This window comes from Silurus aristotelis (assembly GCF_946808225.1).
Source record: "Silurus aristotelis genome assembly, chromosome: 2".
Classification (NCBI taxonomy): Eukaryota; Metazoa; Chordata; class Actinopteri; order Siluriformes; family Siluridae; genus Silurus; species Silurus aristotelis.
The window spans coordinates 29,304,354-29,319,243 of record NC_139575.1 but is presented as its reverse complement, the minus strand read 5'-3'; the positions used below and the strand labels follow the sequence as shown (position 1 = coordinate 29,319,243).

General features: G+C 39.4%; 1 protein-coding gene across 4 annotated transcripts; it reads right to left on the bottom strand.

The window, feature by feature from the left end:
- Positions 1-1,538: 1,538 nt before the first annotated feature.
- On the bottom strand, positions 1,539-14,191 carry osgn1 (oxidative stress induced growth inhibitor 1). Of its 4 annotated transcripts, XM_083533464.1 has the most exons (7): positions 13,991-14,191; positions 11,934-12,000; positions 11,554-11,690; positions 11,210-11,304; positions 10,682-10,873; positions 10,084-10,175; positions 1,539-4,607 (listed from the first exon to the last, which is right to left on the bottom strand). In XM_083533464.1, the coding sequence occupies exons 4-7, from the start codon at positions 11,231-11,233 to the stop codon at positions 3,578-3,580; spliced, it is 1,338 nt and encodes a 445-aa protein (XP_083389590.1). In that variant the 5' UTR covers positions 11,234-11,304; positions 11,554-11,690; positions 11,934-12,000; positions 13,991-14,191; the 3' UTR covers positions 1,539-3,577. The 4 variants fall into 4 exon arrangements, with proteins under 4 accessions (XP_083389590.1, XP_083389588.1, XP_083389589.1 ...); XM_083533462.1 differs by lacking the exon at positions 11,210-11,304; XM_083533463.1 differs by lacking the exons at positions 11,210-11,304; positions 13,991-14,191 and having other exon boundaries at positions 11,934-12,614.
- Positions 14,192-14,890: the final 699 nt, after the last annotated feature.

Here is a 14,890-nt window from a genome sequence, read left to right as displayed (position 1 = left end):
CACCTCTCGCCGTCGCAGAGAGCACAGGTCACGAGATTACAGCGCGAGTTTGCGGATGTGTTCTCGCCCCTGCCCGGGCGGACAAACCTTATAGAGCACCATATCGAGACATCTCCCGGTACTGTGGTGCGCAGTCGCCCGTACCGGCTGCCCGAACACAAAAAGGAGGGCGGAACTTTAGGCGATGCTTGACATGGGGGTGGTCGAGGAGTCTCACAGCGACTGGAGCAGCCCGGTGGTCTTGGTTCCCAAGAGCGACGGGTCGGTCCGGTTCTGTGTGGACTACCGAAAGGTGAACGCGGTGTCTAAATTCGACGCGTATCCGAAGTACGGTATCTGGGTTTCCACTTGGGTCACGGGCAGGTGCGTCCCCAAATTGATAAGACCCACCGAGACCCAAGACCAAAAAGGAGGTGAGACGGTTCCTGGGGCTGGCGGGTTTTTATAGGAGATTTATCCCTAGGTTTTCGGACATCACCAGCCCGCTGACCGATCTCACTAAAAAGGGAGCGCCAGATCCGGTCCAGTGGTCGGAGCCGTGCCAACAGGCTTTTACGCGAGTCAAAGCCGCACTCTGCTGGGGTCCGCTCTTACATGCTCCTGACTTCTCTCTTCCTTTTTTTTGCAGACTGATGCGTCGGACAGAGGGTTGGGGGCCGTGTTGTCTCAGGTGGTGGAGGGGGAGGAGCGACCGGTGCTGTTCATCAACCGTAAGCTGTCGGTGCGTGAGAGCCGGTACAGTACGATCGAGCGGGAGTGCCTGGCCATAAAATGGGCGGTCCTCACCCTCCGATACTACCTGTTGGGACGGGCCTTCACCCTCTGTTCGGACCACGCCCCGCTGCAGTGGCTCCATCGCATGAAGGATGCCGACGCTCGGATCACGCGGTGGTATCTGGCGCTTCAGCTGTTCAAGTTCGAGGTGGTCCACAGACCGGGGACGCAGGGGGGGGGTATGGAGTCGGTGGCGGCCGGACGGCTCCCCGGCCTGGATCGGTGGGGGTATGTGGCAGCGGGGGCGGGGCCGAGCGCCGGTTTGTGAATAAAGGGCAGGGCCGAGAGAAGATAGGTATGGAATTGCCTCACCTGAAGTCTATCTAACCTCATGTGTTCTCTATTTCAGTGATCAAAGGAGGCATTTAAGGAGGAGGGTGTGTGTGTGAGAGGTGTGTGCGTACAGGTGCCAGAGACGTGCGGCGTGAGCACAGTACAGAAAAACAAAACTTTGTATAAAAGAAAATAAAGACGGCTGAATAGCCTTTACCCCTGACCTGTTGTGGTGTTCCTCCTTTCCCACCGACAAGCTCTCCCACAGTGAGCAAACCACAAAAACAATCATATGGCAAGTTTGTTTCCAAGCTTAACAAATAAAACACAATCATGTCTACATGGAAGACCTAACCATGATATTTGAGTACAAACACACATTTATTTATATAAATACATTTGCATTTATAACAAAAAGCTATTTATCTCAACCTTTTAACTACACACCCTTTACTTAAAGAACATTAAAATTGAGAAATGCTAGAAATTTCTTGTGTACTGCATTAACCAAAGTTGTTTTGTGCCCTTTACATAAATTTCTGTTTTAAGCAAACTTTGATAATTTAAAAGCTCTTTGTGATTACAAAGATTATTTCTGTTTAAACTGAAAATGAATTTCAAGAATGTCCTGATTCCCAACATTCAGATGTTTGTGTTGATTAAGTAACTGTTTAACTGTGTTTTAAGATCTAGTGCCTTGTCTTGTTTGTCATAAAAGTGGACGCTTTTACCACATACACAATAAATACACAAGAAATGATTTTTCTAAAGATATTTAAAAAAATTGGCCCAAATATATTGTTTCTATTCTCAAAGCCTCCTAAATGTGTACTCTGGAATGACATTTACTATAAAGTAATACACTGCAATTAGTGTATTCATTGGTTATTTATATACAGGATGATTTATTTCTTCTTGATTAATTAGCAAACTATGTTTCATTAGTCAAACCTATGACAAGCAGATTTATAGAGACTGCTTGGTGTTTTCAGGCTAGACTCTCTATAGATATTCAGTATTTATTACATTTTACCACTAAATGAATTAAAGTACCAGGACTGGTACAAAACCTAATTTGCTTGGCAAATTCCAAATTTCTTCATGTGAAGAATTATTGTTGTCCATCATTACTACCTTAAACATGGAGTCTTTAAAATAAAAAGTCCCATAACAAGCATATACATTTTTCTTGGAAAAATTCTCATGCGTACAAATATATTATATCGCAAATTACATGTTCCGAAACAACTTAAAAATAAAATCCCTGATTGCTTTGAGTACGGCAGCTAAATTACTTGACGGATGCAGTTTCACAAAAACTAGCACAACTGTCTCAGGGTGTACACACAATGCAATCAAGAAAATAACTGCTGTAAACTAACTGCTTGGGCAGCATTTACTTCTTAACATTCCAACATTTCAAGTTCAAACATAACATTCCTCTTAATTGCACCAATCATTTCAGTTCATTCTTCCCCGTTAACATGCCATTCGTGGACAAGTTGCTTAGCTTGCCTTCCATTCTTTTTTCTTCAAGATCTTTTGCGATTTCTCTTGCTGTAGGTCATGTGAAGACAAATTTTGTAGCAAGTAAATTTTAAGACACATTTGGTCAAACTTTTCAGAGGGCCTCATTTATGATGTTGTATAAAATTTTTTTTATTAATAAATCATAAATATTAATCATTTTAGAAAGCCCAAGCAAGCAAGCCCACCCATACATATACCCAAATTTTGACTTTCAATCTAAATAAATGTAGGCATTCAGTTATGAAAGAAGGCTGCTGTGGGTTGTAATGGCTCAATACAGGATTGTTCTTTTTGCCACGGCATCTTTTTTAAGCTGTAACACTTGTTTATAGACATCACTAAGTGACTGATAAATGAGCAATCTAATATGCCTCAGGCTGCAAATATGCAATATACTATAAAGTATACTGCATGAAGGCACATTAGTGTGTGATGGATTTATTGAGCCCAGTAAAAATATGCTTTAATGATTATAAAATAATAATATAATTGAAGTTTCTATGTGTAAAATAATTTGTGTGCTTGATTACCTGGCTACATTCAATGTATTTAATGTATCTCTGATATCACGTTAAATCACATTATTTTTAGCCATTTAATTCAATCAGCTTGACCTTTTCTGTAATTCCCAGATACTTAGAGGGTCCGTTACACAGTTAGTTACTGTATGTTTTTATTACCAGTGACGTGGCCTAATGTCTCAGTATAACCTTACATTAGCACAGTGAGTGTGCGTTTTTTTGGAGTTGGCAACTGTATGGATTAACATACTGTATGCACACGGGTACAAAGAAATCCAGAGTTTTGGAAACATTTCAAAATCTAGTGTAATGTTTTTTGGCAATTGGTAAATGAGGCCCTTTGTTCATTAACAAGGAAAGTCCCCTTAACACAATTTACTGATTCCTTCTTTTTATTTTCTTCCAGAAGCAGGTAAAGTCTGAAATAAACATTGGATTTTCTGTGGAGCCATCACTACTTTCCTTTTTTTTGTTTTTTTTTAATCTCTATTATCGACATTAAGGCTTTTGTAGGACACAGTCACTTCTCCCTTCTTTTTTTGCATTAGATGACATGCAGAGCCCAGTGCACCACCCTTGAGAAAGCGCACAAAGTTCTCACCGACTAGGGGACCCAGGGCATAAAGCCCCACTTCCTGCACGCTTTCATAAGTGTATGGCTCCACCTTAATTGGGTTGCGCCGACAGTTGATTGGCTGACCCAGCTCAAACCCCAGTTGCCGACCCTCCTCAGGCAAAAAGAACAGATTAGGTTGCGAGCCAATTAAAATAAGGGCTAAGGAGACCTGCAGCACCACATGGTGCCCATCCTCTGCCTCCAGAATGCACTTGCCATTGGGTTTAAAAGATACAACACGGTGTTTTGAGAAGCTCAGATATCCTGGGTATGAGCAGGATGATTGATTGTGGTCATTGTCTGTTGATGCCATCTGCTGGGACAGTACATTGAGTAGCGAAGGGCTTGGCTGATACTGCTGCTGGCTCATCATCTGGTGAACTTTGTGGTACTCGGGGTAGAGAAGACGGGGCAGCTGGTTGAAAATGAGTGCCGGGTCTAAGACGTCTCTGCGGAACGCGTGATATACGGGTACGTTGAGGTGGTGGGAGCATAGAACAGCATCAGCAGCAGTAAGCCCTGCTCCAACCACAAGCACATGCTCTGATGATTTGCACAGGTGTCCACTTGAGATGACTGACTCAAACTCTCCAAAGCTGTGGCAAACAAAAGGTAGTGACTCTCCTTCAACTCCAAGGCGGGCTGGGGAATCACTGGTGCCTGTGGCCAGCACTACATTCTCCGCCTGCACCGAGAAGGGCATCTCATCTCCATTGTCTAACCTCTGTATGCCCTGGACGTGCCAGCCAGAATGGCCTGAGCAAAGAGAGACACGCTGCACTGAGGTTACTGTGGTACCAGGGGCAAAGTTGTTACTCAGACCCATCGTATTCACATAGTGCTGGTAGTAGGAGGCGATATCTGCTGATGTGGCACGGTCATTGCGAACACTCCTAACAAAACACACAAACAAGGTATAAAAATTATTTACTTTTGGTATTTGGTGGTGTGTTTACCCTATTTCTTGTACACTTACAGTACTATGCAACAGTTTTAGATACTTGTGAAAAAATGCTGTAAAGTAAGAATGGTTTAAAAAATGTAAACAAGTGTTTGTTTGATCAATTAACAAAATGGAAAGTAAATGAACAGAAGAATAATTCAAATCAAATCTATATTTGGTGTGATCATCCTTTGCCTGCAAAACAGTCAATTCTTCTAGGTACACTTGCACAAGGAATTTGGCAGGTGCATTGTTCCAAACATCTTGGAGAAGTAACCACAGATCATCTGTGGATGTAGGCTGCCTCAAACCCTTAAGTCTTTTCATGTAATCCCAGGCAAAGTCAATGATCAGGGCTCTGTGGGGGGGCCAAACCATCACTTCCAGGACTCCTGGTTCTTCATTGTCTCCATTTTTGGGGTTATTGTCCTGCTACAAAATAAATTTGGGGCCAATCTGACACCACCCTGATGGTATTACATGATGGATAATTATCTGCATGCATTTCTCAGCATTAAGGAGACCATAATCATGAGCAAATCTACAACTTTGCTGACATAAAGCCCCAACCAAACTTGCAAGAAACTTCCACCTTGCTTTACTGTTGCCTTCAGACACTCATTATTGTTCCTCTCGCCAGCTCTTCAGCATACAACTTGAATCCTGCTACAGCCTCATGTTTCTAATTTTAATTAAACAGTATAAAGCACCTGCCATTTTTCTCCCGCCAGTTCTTTTGTTTTCGTGCATAGTTGAGTCGCTTGACCTCAATTCTACCATAAAGACCATTTCTGGCCAGACTTCTTCAGACAGTTTATGGGTGTACCTGGGTCCCTGATTTCCGCCAGTTTTTTGCTGACGGCACTGCTGTTTATCTTTCTGATGTTGAAGAGAAGTAAGCACAGTGTGTCTTTTGTATGCTGCATTAAGTTACCTCGGCCGACCATTGCATCTATGGGCATTAATATTGCCCGTTTCCTTGTTCTTCTTGAAAATAGCTTGAATAGCACATATTGGAAGACCTATTCTGCTTTAAAATCTTTGCCTGGAAGAGACTTTGCTGATGCTTTATAACTACCGTGTGTCTTGTTGCAGAGCTCAGTCTTGCCATAGTTTATGACCTGCGACATACAAACTTCCACAACCTCAACTTATCAGCCGAGTTTGCCTGTTCAAGTCAAGTCAAGTCAAGTCAAGTCAAGTCAAGTCAAGTCAAGTTTATTTGTATAGCGCTTTTCACAACAGACATTGTCTCAATGCAGCTTTACAGAAAACAACAGTGAAGGTGAATGGTGTGCGTTTGTCCCTGATGAGCAAGCCGTGGCGACAGTGGCAAGGAAAAACTCCCTTAGATGATATGAGGAAGAAACCTTGAGAGGAACCAGACTCAAAGGGGAACCCATCCTCATATGGGTGACATCAAGAGTTTGGTCATAAATCTTTCAACAATACAGAACAATTTGTGATCATCATAGATCCAGCATCAGCTTCTCCATGCCAGGGCCTTTAAACACTCGGCATCTACTTCTCCATGATCATCCATAGGTCCATAATCTTCACGAGGTGGGACGTGACTGGAGCTGGCCAAACCTCAGGATGCCTCGGGATGGGGAGAGAAAGAGAAGCAGTGGAGAGGAATTAGCGTAGCTGCTGTTCATGATATTAACAGCACAAGTTGATAATGTGCATGTAATATTCTGGAGCACAAGGTTGTGATGTGATGTGTGTGATGTGTGTTATGTGTAGGCTTTGCTAAAAAGATATGTTTTTAATCTACACTTAAACTGGGAGAGTGTATCTGAACCCCGAACACTGTCAGGAAGACTATTCCAGAGTTTAGGAGCTAAATGTGAAAATGCTCTACCGCCTTTAGTGGACTTTGATATTCTAGGAACTACTAGAAGCCCAGAGTTTTGAGATCTCAGGGAGCGTGACGGATTGTAGCGTGTTAAAAGACTGGATAGATACATGGGAGCCAAACCATTTAGTGCTTTATAAGTGAGTAGCAGTAGTTTGTAGTCTATTCGAAACTTAATAGGAAGCCAATGTAGGGACGATAAGATTGGGGTTATATGATCGTATTTTCTTGACCTAGTAAGAACTCTTGCTGCGGCATTCTGAACTAACTGAAGCTTGTTTATTAATGATGCAGGACATCCACCTAGTAATGCATTACAGTAGTCTATTCTAGAGGTCATAAACGCATGGACGAGCTTCTCTGCATCAGATATAGATAACATATTTCTTAGCTTAGAAATATTTCTAAGGTGAAAGAAGGCTGTTTTTGTAACTTGATTGATGTGATTTTTAAAAGATAAGTTGCTGTCTAAAATAACTCCCAGGTCTTTTACCGTTGAACTAGTAGTTACAGAACAACCGTCTAAATGCAGGCTGAGATGCTGGAGCTTCTGTGTACTATTTTTTGGGCCGATGAGCAAAATCTCCGTTTTATCAGAATTTAATAGCAGAAAGTTATGGGTCATCCAATCTCTTATTTCTTCAACACACTCAGTTATGCGAGCTAATTGAGCTGTATCGCCTGGTTTGGATGAAATATATAGCTGGGTATCATCAGCATAACAATGGAAGCTAATTCCATGCCTTCTAATAATATTTTCTAATGGAAGCATGTATATTGTAAAAAGCAGGGGTCCTAGAACTGACCCTTGTGGCACGCCATAATTTACTAGCATTATCCTGGATAGCTCTCCATTTAAATCTACGAAATGGTAACGATTGGACAGGTAGGATTTAAACCAGCTTAATGCCTGTCCCTGAATACCGATGTAATTCTGTAAGCAATCGAGGAGAAGATCATGATCTATAGTGTCGAACGCAGCACTAAGATCTAGTAAAACTAATAGGGAGATGTAGCCTTGGTCTGAAGCTAAAAACAGGTTGTTAGTGATTTTAACTAGAGCAGTTTCTGTGCTATGATGGGGCCTAAAACCTGACTGAAACTCTTCAAAGATATTGTTCTCCTGCAAGTGGTTACATAGCTGGGCAGCGACAATCTTTTCTAAAATCTTAGACATAAATGGGAGATTTGAAATTGGTCTGTAATTCGATAGCGTGTTTGGATCCAGATTAGGTTTTTTAATGAGGGGCTTAATAACTGCTAACTTGAGGGATTTAGGGACATGACCTAACGATAGTGAGGAGTTAATAATATTGAGAAGAGGCTCACCAGCTGTATATAACACTTCCTTCAGTAGTTTAGTGGGAATTGGATCTAACTGACATGTTGTTGATTTAGCTTTCATAGTAGCATCATACAGCTCTTCCTGTCCTATACATGTAAAACAGTGTAGTTGTGGAGTTGTAAGTACGATTGTGTCGGGAGATGCTGTCAGAGGTTGAACTGCCACAATTGTTTTTCTAATGTTATCTATTTTTTCAGTGAAGAAATTCATAAAGTCTTCACTACTAAACTGTGATGAAACACATTTTTCAGATCCCTGATTTGTTGTTAATTTAGCGACTGTACTGAAAAGGAACCTGGGATTGTTTTTGTTATTTTCTATGAGTTTGCTCAGGTGTTTAGCTCTAGCAGCTTTTAGCGCCTGTCTGTAGCTAAGCATACTGTCTTTATACGCAATTCTAAATACCTCCAATTTAGTTTTCCTCCATTTTCTCTCCAGATTACGTGTTGTTCTCTTTAGGGCATGCGTATGACTATTATACCAAGGTGCAGGTGCTTGTTCTCGAACCTTTTTTAACCGGATGGGGGCAACAGTGTCTAAAGTGCTAGTGGGGATAAGGTCTATGTTGTTCGCCATCTCATCAAGATGATCAGCAGTTATGGGTTTAATGTGAAACTGAGATAAATCAGGCAGGTTATTTATGAATCTGTCCTTAGTGGTTGAAATAATAGTCCTACCAAGTCGATACCGTGGTGAAACACGGTTAATCTGCTCTACCGGTAGTGTGTACAGTATGAGGTAATGGTCTGTGATGTCATCACTCTGGGGTAAAATATCTATATCAGTGACGTCTGCTCCGTAGGATATTATTAAGTCTAGTGTGTGGTTAAAACGGTGGGTTGGTCTGGTGACGTTTTGTTTAACTCCAAAAGAGTTTAGTAAATCGACAAATGATAATCCTAGGGCAACCTGTTCACCACCCAGTTTAAGCTTCCTACACAGCTGGTTCTGTTTCAGTTAATCACACGCCTGACTCTGATCTACAAAATCCCTGACTTTTACAAGTGTAATAACTGAAACCAAAGGATGGTCACACAAGATATTATTTTGATTTAGATTTCTCTTTTGTTTATTTACATTCTGTATTTTTACTTGATAAAAATAAATTAACATTTATTTTTGAAAGCACTCTGTGTATTGGCTCATATTCTGGAAATGGGGCACGGTTAACGGATTTTTGACTATGTATCTTTTCAAGTTCTTAAGTACTTTATGCTTAAGATGCACTCCTCGGAATAATACTGCATTTGCCTAAAAGTCAGAACTTGTCATTTTTAACTTAGAAATTCGACTTGGGAAGTTCCCCTCAAATCAGAGTTTAGCAGTTGACATCTAATAATAATAATTTCTGCTCATAGCATGAACAATTCAACAAAGTAGCCATTATTTTAAAATAAGCTATTTTACATTAAATCATAGATGTAACAGATTGTTTAACTAATATGTTTACTATGGTGTTTTTAATAAAGATGAATTTGACAAATAGAAGAGTGTAACATCTTAACAATCTTTTTTATTCTTTTTACACCGCATGAACTGTGTAAAGCTGCTATGAGACAATGTTCATTGTAAAAGTGCTATACAAATAAAAATTAATTTAAATTAAATTTAACATTTGAAAAATACCACAAAACAGAAAAAGAGTTAACACCAAAAGGTTCATTATTAGTAGTAGATGCCCTTGATTCACCCACACACAATCATATGCCATGCACAGTCACACACACTTTAATAACCATTTATAAAAATTCACTTAATGTGGATTAACATTAACGTGGATTAACATTAACAAAACATTATCGCTAGGCGTGATTAAGAATGCATAATCTATTAAAAATAACTGCTAGCTTTAACTTGTCAGTGTTGGCAGCTATGTGGGTATGATGTTTGATTGTGAACATTAACTGAAGCTCTTGAACTGTATTTGCACGGCTTGTACAGTGAGCTGCTCACACTTCTCTGGATAATCCCAAGTCAACTATTTTGTCCATTTCAGTGACCGAAAGTAAGATATTTTGTACACATTCTGCAAAATAATGTGCAACTGTAGTTGGAGTAAAAAGCCAGCTGAATTGTGTACAAGTCCAATTACAACGTGCTGGCTGTTGGGCTATTTATCATACATAATTATAGAGAAGCCAGGAAACAAAGGAGACAATAGAGATTTATGTTTTAGCACAAATGCACTAGACTAAAACTTCTCTGCATGTAATAGTCAAATACCTGCGTTTCTCTCTCATCCAATCCTTCAGTTTGAGTCCAGGAAGCTCCATCCAATTAGCAAGGCTAAGAGTTAACATGGATCCCTCCATAGCCTGTAGGAAAAACAGAAGTAGTATTACCAGATAGCATGTGATGCTTCATATGCATGGCACATGACTAGCTGCTGAAACATCTAAATTGGAAATTGCTGGTTGGAAAAAAGATACAGATTTTCAAGCACTTGCTTTCATTTCTCAGGTGTGGTAGAGATTTGAGATAAAAGTTTGGAAGACTATAAAAGAACAAATACTTTCAGTTAAATGACTGAGTAAGATATCTTTAATATCCAGGTGCAACATGCATAAAAAAAATATCCAAATATTAGTGTAAAAATATATTTTATGTTTTTTTAAAACAAAACCAGGAAATTAAATTAGAAATTGAAAAATATTAACATATTAAAAAATTTGAAAATGCACTGTGTTTATTCTAGTTTAGAGCCATGGGGTCTAAAATACCTTTTCCAACTCCTGGGTGTAGCCTGTATTCTGTCTCCCCCTTGAACAATGCTAAGAAATTAAACGGCATTCCACTGGACCATAGCCAGCCCTGTACTTACATGCCATGCTCCTCCAGGTGGTCCTTTTCCAAGCACAAGGTGGGTCATTGCTCTTTCAGGCTCAAATCGCCATACCAATGGTGAGGCACAGTTCTGTCCAAAGTCACTATCTGGTAAGAGCAACGAATCAAAAAGTACAGCCAAAGGATTTGATGATCTGCCTTCCAAGCCTTCACACAGATACTCCAGATCCTAAGAATATGCACACAGACATACACAAAATACTGGCATCATTCTTCCTACTTTAGTCTTTCTATGGTTACTGTTAAATTTGCTTTACACAATTAAGTGTGTGGCTGTGCCATTTGTAGGTGTGTAAATATATATATATATATATATATATATATATATATATATATATATATATATATATATATATATGTTTTTTTATTTTGTATACTCTATTTTTATAGAGTTGCCTTATAAATTTTCCAAGCATAGTACGCTGCTATTCCTACACCTTTGTATCAGGGCCAGCACTCGCTGGGTTACTCACTGAACCCAAAATGGACCCCTTATTGTACTTACATTGGAGATGCTCTGACTACTCATCTACTGATGACAATTTTGCCTTTGTCAAAGTCCCTCACGTCTTTACATTTGTCTATTTTTCTTTCTTCCTGCTGCTTTAAGACAATAACCATTGTTAAAAGTACTACACAAACAAAATAAAATTTAATTGGGTTAAATGTTATGGCTGGTTAATTTAAATGGTTTTATTATCCTGTGTGTATTATCCTATGGTTTTATAATACCAAATAGTTATTAAAATACCCAATATATTGATATAAAATAATTAACCACTATAATGAATAACAAATAAAAAGAAAAACACACACAATGGAAAAAAAAAACCCTATATTTGGGTTTACCTGTTCAAACAAAGACAGATGAGAGTTCCCTTTAAGTTTTTGATGTAGGATTGGATTGGGGTGAAAAGCCTCAGGAGAGAAATAAGGTGTGTATCCTGATAGTAGGTATGAGAGGCAAATTCCAGACGGGCCATTACCTGGTTATATATAAAAAAAAAATAAAATAAAAAAAAAAAGAAATACATGCACATCTGTTTTACTTTCTCTTATGTTTGCATCAGGTTGTTCAAGCTTAAATGTTTTAACTTATTAGAATAAAAAAGAGAATTTTAAAATAACCATAATTCTTAAATAAATCCGCCCACCATTCGCCTCCTACATCTACTCATCACAACACCAGAATTTTTCACTCTTTTTATATGGTGTATATCAACACTTACCTACAATAACCACAGGCAGGACATCATCTGCGTCTTTATTATGCAGGTCCATGATAGGAGCACTCAGCTGTGTAAGCCCAGAGAAATGCTAAATTATTGCAGAAACACTCTAAAAAAAACTTTCATTTACAAGTAACCCTCTGCATGCAAAAAAAAAAAAAAAAAGGAAACTCAAAAAGAGCTGATGATTGGGTGATGGGGCAAAAAAAAATCACAAATCTTCCAATGTGCGGAATGACTGGCAAGTGCACACAGAAGCATGAGAAGAAAGTACAGCTCAGCTAAACTGAAGCAACTGAGCGCCTCTCCTGGTGTAGATATCCTCCCTATTACAACTGGTGTTGCATAAGAGTATACAGTAAGCGTGACTTTGCAGAAAGCTTAAAGGGCCAGCACTTCTACTCAACATTCTGCTGCATCGGATCTTACGAAACACTAAAATGCACTATCTAGTAAGTCATTTATTAAGCCTTCTAATACTGATTTATTTGCTCACAGAACAGCCCAACCACCCCAAACTAAACTTTAACAGTCAGAGGTCAGCTGTGTTGATAAAGAGTCATGTTATAGATATAGTGTAATATTTTGTGGAAGAGATTTTGTGCCTTCATGGATTGTCAATTACCAAAATTACTTAAATGCCTGTATATATGGATATACATGCAATGGGGAATGACTTACTGCACGTAAGCAATTCCCAGGTGTGTGTGTTTGTGTGTGTGTGCCAGAATACAGCCGCAGTTTTTACACTTAGGTGTACAGAAACAGTCAGAAAATGGCCATAATATCATTGGAGTTCGTGAGCAGGTGCTACTGACTTAAAACAAACGACCAAACAAAAAAACACTGGTCTTTGATCTAATTTTGTTTTACTAAAAGCTGCGTAAATGTCCGATATTTTACATTCAGTTAAAACAAGGATCTATTCTGTTTTTCCAAAAATGTTCATGTAATACGACGATTTGACATGTGACATGCAAATGATCATATGACGCCGCAATGAACACATTGAACCCAATTGTATATGCATGACGTCACGTTCCAGCACCTTCTAGCAAAAGAGTCTGTCAGTGTAAAACACCGGCTTTTCAAATTTGTAACTAGATTTGGTGACTTTTTTGGACACTTAAACAACTTTGCGTAGCGAACCAGTAGCGAATCTAGCAACCTTTAAGCGCACATTAAAACCTGTCATACTGCTGTATATATACGGGCTGAGAGAGCAGCTTCTCTTCCCCTTAGCTCGTGTGAATGTCAGCTTTTATTTTTGTTCTTCATTTTTAACATCCGCTGCCTCATCTTCTGTAATCTTAACAGTATAGGACACTGTATTGTTCTTGTGTAAACGTTTAGCTTATAGTAACACGACCAAATAAGAATGATTTTCTATTCTAATAAAATTGTATTCTGTTATATTCTGAATTAAACATGGTCCTTTCTTTGTGAACTCTGTGAACCTGTTATGGCAATAAGAAATCACAAATATATTAATTTGCAAAACAATTCACGACGTCATGAACCGTCTTCTACCTGCTTTCACCAGGAATGAGTTGGCAACACTAAATCTAAATTATAAATCGCAATGGATAACGTTTCATAACATACTCAAATTTTTAGATATTAAGAAAATGATTCCGATGTTTTTCTTCACAATCGGACGATAAATTGAAATGGCAACTGATTTAAAACATTAATGGTACCGCGAAACGCGTGGCAGATGCAACAGAACTAAACATTATAGAATGTACAGAAGACGTTACAGTTCACAGGGTAACACGTGAGAAACGGCGTCACGGGCGAGCTGTGCGCTCCCGTTTGTGCTACCCCGGCATAGCCGCCGTCTCTCCCCGGCCTCCTGCATCCTATATGCGCTGTGTTCAGCTCTCAGTGCGTGTAAAAGCCTGGAGGTATAATAAGCATTATTATTACATTACTCTGATAGGTTTATGTGCCGGAGCAAAATTCAGATTCTTTTTTGCCACCATTTTGAAGGCATGCTGCTGCCTAGTGAGACCCTGAGCAGAAGGAAACCGGCTATTGAGATCACACACACTTACCGGTCACGCCGCTGAATGCCGAACTGTAACTCTATATTAACCAGCTGTAGCACCTCAGTAATTACCGCACAATGACACCGTGATCCAGACTTTGCGTTACAGCCTCAGGCGTCGCTTTTTATATTATTTAACAGACGCAGTGTACATCTACCCTCTGCGCCTTTTTTTTTTTTTTTTTTTTTTTTTTTTACCTCTCGTTGCGCCGCGCCACGCCCATACCCATGGATTACGCGAAGTAATGACTTAGTAAGTTGTGATTGGCGCGATATCGGCTGACGTAAGAGCACTACGATAGCATACTATTTCTATTGTCGCGATAGTCACTCGACGATGATTGGCTTAACCCGATTCCCTTCTGATATTGACCAATCGGGTAAGTAAACGCCGTGCCCCCCCCCCACTAACAACCCCCCCCCTACCCGTTAGAGTAGTGACATAAATAGAAAAAGAACCTGAAATAACTTTATGCCATGACCAAGGACGCTATAGCAAAAAATAAAAAAAATGTACATTAAAATAAAACAATTTTCTATCTATCTATCTATCTATCTATCTATCTATCTATCTATCTATCTATCTATCTATCTATCTATCTGTCTGTCTGTCTGTCTGTCTGTCTGTCTGTCTGTCTGTTTGTTTGTTTGTTTATTAGAGGTTTAATTATATAGCCCACATTGTACACCTCTACTGATATATAAGAAAAAGTTATAAAGCAGTGAATTTAATTGTAATCTGTTTTGGTCACTAAGCTTGTTTTATCTGACTAATATAATTTCCCTTCACATAAAATATTATACTATGACATAAGGCTCACTGAAGAAGAAAAAAACGTTATACACCTTTCAGCACATTAAAACCACCTGCCGGATCCTTTAAATCCCTAAAACAGCTCAGACTTGT